This window comes from Tupaia chinensis, unplaced genomic scaffold, assembly GCF_000334495.1.
Source record: "Tupaia chinensis unplaced genomic scaffold, TupChi_1.0 Scaffold000146_1, whole genome shotgun sequence".
Classification (NCBI taxonomy): Eukaryota; Metazoa; Chordata; class Mammalia; order Scandentia; family Tupaiidae; genus Tupaia; species Tupaia belangeri.
In genome coordinates, this window is record NW_006159616.1 from 3,385,687 (window position 1) to 3,388,458 (window position 2,772).

General features: G+C 55.7%; 1 protein-coding gene across 1 annotated transcript in view; it reads left to right on the plus strand.

Moving 5' to 3' along the window:
- The window catches only part of DDOST (dolichyl-diphosphooligosaccharide--protein glycosyltransferase non-catalytic subunit), a 10,571-nt gene extending 8,885 nt beyond the window's left edge, over window positions 1-1,686 (plus strand). Inside the window, exons 8-11 of the mRNA XM_006145190.3 lie at window positions 106-253; window positions 877-997; window positions 1,094-1,200; window positions 1,288-1,686. Coding sequence (XP_006145252.1) covers window positions 106-253; window positions 877-997; window positions 1,094-1,200; window positions 1,288-1,437 — 526 coding nt within the window. The 3' untranslated portion in view covers window positions 1,438-1,686. The remainder of the gene's footprint in view (window positions 1-105; window positions 254-876; window positions 998-1,093; window positions 1,201-1,287) is intronic.
- The last annotated feature ends 1,086 nt before the right edge of the window (window positions 1,687-2,772 follow it).

Consider the following 2,772-nt stretch of genomic DNA (forward strand, 5'->3'; position numbering starts at 1 on the left):
CGTCGTGAATGCACTGCCTTGGTGGGCCTGAGCAGTTGTGCCCATCGGGCCCCTCAGGACAGAGCTTGGCCCTGGTGCCCCAGCCTCTCCTGTTTCCCCCTGCAGGTACTCCCAGACGGGCAACTATGAGCTAGCTGTGGCCCTCTCCCGCTGGGTGTTCAAGGAGGAAGGTGTCCTCCGTGTGGGGCCGGTGTCCCATCACCGCGTGGGTGAGACAGCCCCGCCCAATGCCTACACCATCACTGACCTGGTGGTAAGTGTCTCGGGTGGGAGGGCCCGAGCTTTGGCCAAGGCGATTCAGTTCGTCTTGAAAGCATTTATTGAACACGTCTGTGTTGGGCCTAAGGGGGCAGAAATAAGGATAAGTTAACCTCCTCCCCGAAGAAAGCTGGTTTAGGTGGAGCCTGGCACATGGACCGGTGTCCTGCTAGGACCTTCTTTAGTGAGCTGTGTGCTGTGCGTGTGGCTGTGGGAATGCAGCAGCGGGAGGGGCCTTCACTGGTAGACTCTGCCCAGCAAGTCAGATCTACAGGGAAGGCAGCACTTCAGTTGGGTCTTCAGGATGAGTCCAGCAGGGAAGGGCAGGATAGCGGTGAGCTGGAGCGTGCGTGCCGAGAGCACCTGGTGTGTTAGGGAATGGAGGACACGTTGGGCTCCAGCGTCAGTGGGCCGTGAGGTCTGCTCTGGCCGTGGCCTCTGAGAGGCAGAGATGCTGAGTCAGAGTGGTCACCTCACCGAGGAGGCTGTCAGCGCTGGCAGGGCCTTTGGCTGGGAGCTCCCACCATGCTCACTGCTGAGAGAGCAGCACAGCCCTGTGCAGGTGGCAGCTCTGCCCAGGGCACGGGCCACCCCGGCTGACCCTGCCTCCTCTCCCAGGAGTACAGCATCGTGATTGAGCAGCTCTCCAACGGCAGGTGGGTCCCCTTTGATGGTGATGACATTCAGCTGGAGTTTGTGCGCATCGATCCTTTCGTGAGGACCTTCTTGAAGAAGAAAGGTAAGCCTAATGCTGCAGGAGACCGTGTTCTCGCTGAGGCCCACGGAGAAGTGTCCCGGGAAACCCTGCCCGCTGATCCGTTCGATTCTTCTCCAGGTGGCAGATACAGCGTCCAGTTCAAGTTGCCCGACGTGTATGGTGTGTTCCAGTTCAAGGTGGATTACAACCGTCTGGGCTACACACACCTGTACTCTTCCACCCAGGTGAGCGCGGGACGGGCCCTGTTCTCAGCAGCGGGTGTCTGCTTGGACTGCCCCGTGGCCAGGGCCTGCCATGCCCGTCTGTTGCAGGTGTCTGTGCGGCCGCTCCAGCACACGCAGTACGAGCGCTTTATCCCCTCGGCCTACCCCTACTACGCCAGTGCCTTCTCCATGATGGCGGGGCTCTTCATCTTCAGCATCGTCTTCTTACACATGAAGGAGAAGGAGAAGTCTGACTGAGGGGCCCGAGCCCTGGGACTCGTACAGCACGGAGGCGAGGTTTTATTAGGGTGGTTTGGTTTTGTTTTTAGCCCGTGGGAAATTGGCACAGCCTTACCTCAGTGGGACATGCGGCATTGAGTACCAAGGAGTGGGGGTGGGGGGTAATTTTTATGTATGTTTTTCCCCCTTGAATTGCTAAGCGGCGTTTTTCACATGTGCAGCCATTCTCATTTCTAAAATAAAGAGAAATGTCCCTCTCCAACTTCACCTGGCCCCTGTCATGCTTTGCTAATGGTGGGGGTGCTGTTCAGTAAGGCCGGGGTACAGAACACCAAATGGTTTTAATTTTGCCTGAGACTAGATGGCCTCTTCTTCAACTATGAAATGGCAGTGCTTCCTAACTTCTCAAAGAATGAAACAAGGTTGTTAATACACAGCGGGAGAGGACAGCCGGGGGGAATCACCGAGGTGGCAAATCCAGAAGGACAGCACCAGACTAATACAATTACAGAATTGCTTGCTTGAAGGAACCTTCAATACATGTTCGTTTTGCTTTAGGCCGTAGCTGTGTCCTGGAAAAGCACGTGCACAGTTCTTGGTGGCAGCCCTTCCCCAGTGTCGGTATCTGCCCACAGAATTTTCTCGTCTTTGGGGTATAAGCCACATACTCAGTTTGAGGCATGTGCGTATTTTGCAGTTATAATGCCGTTTAATATTTCACAATTCCTCTAAGAAATCCTAGTGAACAGGGAAAATGGCAAGTTTAAAACTCCATACTCACTTGCATTTTACAGTCATTTTATAACTTTGCCAGATTGTCTAGCTGAAGTCGCTCTGTGGAAATGCTCTCTAGAAACACTCCAGCGCTGTTCCAGAACGCAGAGCTTTGGAGCAGTGGCTCCCACCCCCAGGCCTCACTTAAGTGACTCCTCATTCCAGTACCTGACCTGTGCCAGTGTTCGCTCTGCCCAGGTGGCATAGGCCGGCTGAGCTTTGGCTGCCACCTCCTGGAAGTTGGTATTTCATGGGAGGGGGGCACCTCAACAGGCTCTCACGCCACAATCCTCCCCTGCCTTTCTCGCCAGGCAGGAACCCAGGCACCCCATGTGTGTATAGGTTACCCTGAGAACTGCACCCCGTCTTCCACGTGGCTCCAGCACCGCCGCACCACTGTGCCGGGCCCATGGCTGCTTCTCACAGGGGTCGCAGTCTAGTTCTGGTGCATGGGTGAGTGTCCCAAACTCTGCCGCTAACCACCAGTGCCTCGGCCGATCCTCTGTGCCGTGAGCACAGGTCTGATCCTCAGCCCAGCCCTATCTAGCAAATCGCTGGGCCTTAACTTTTTGAAAGAGT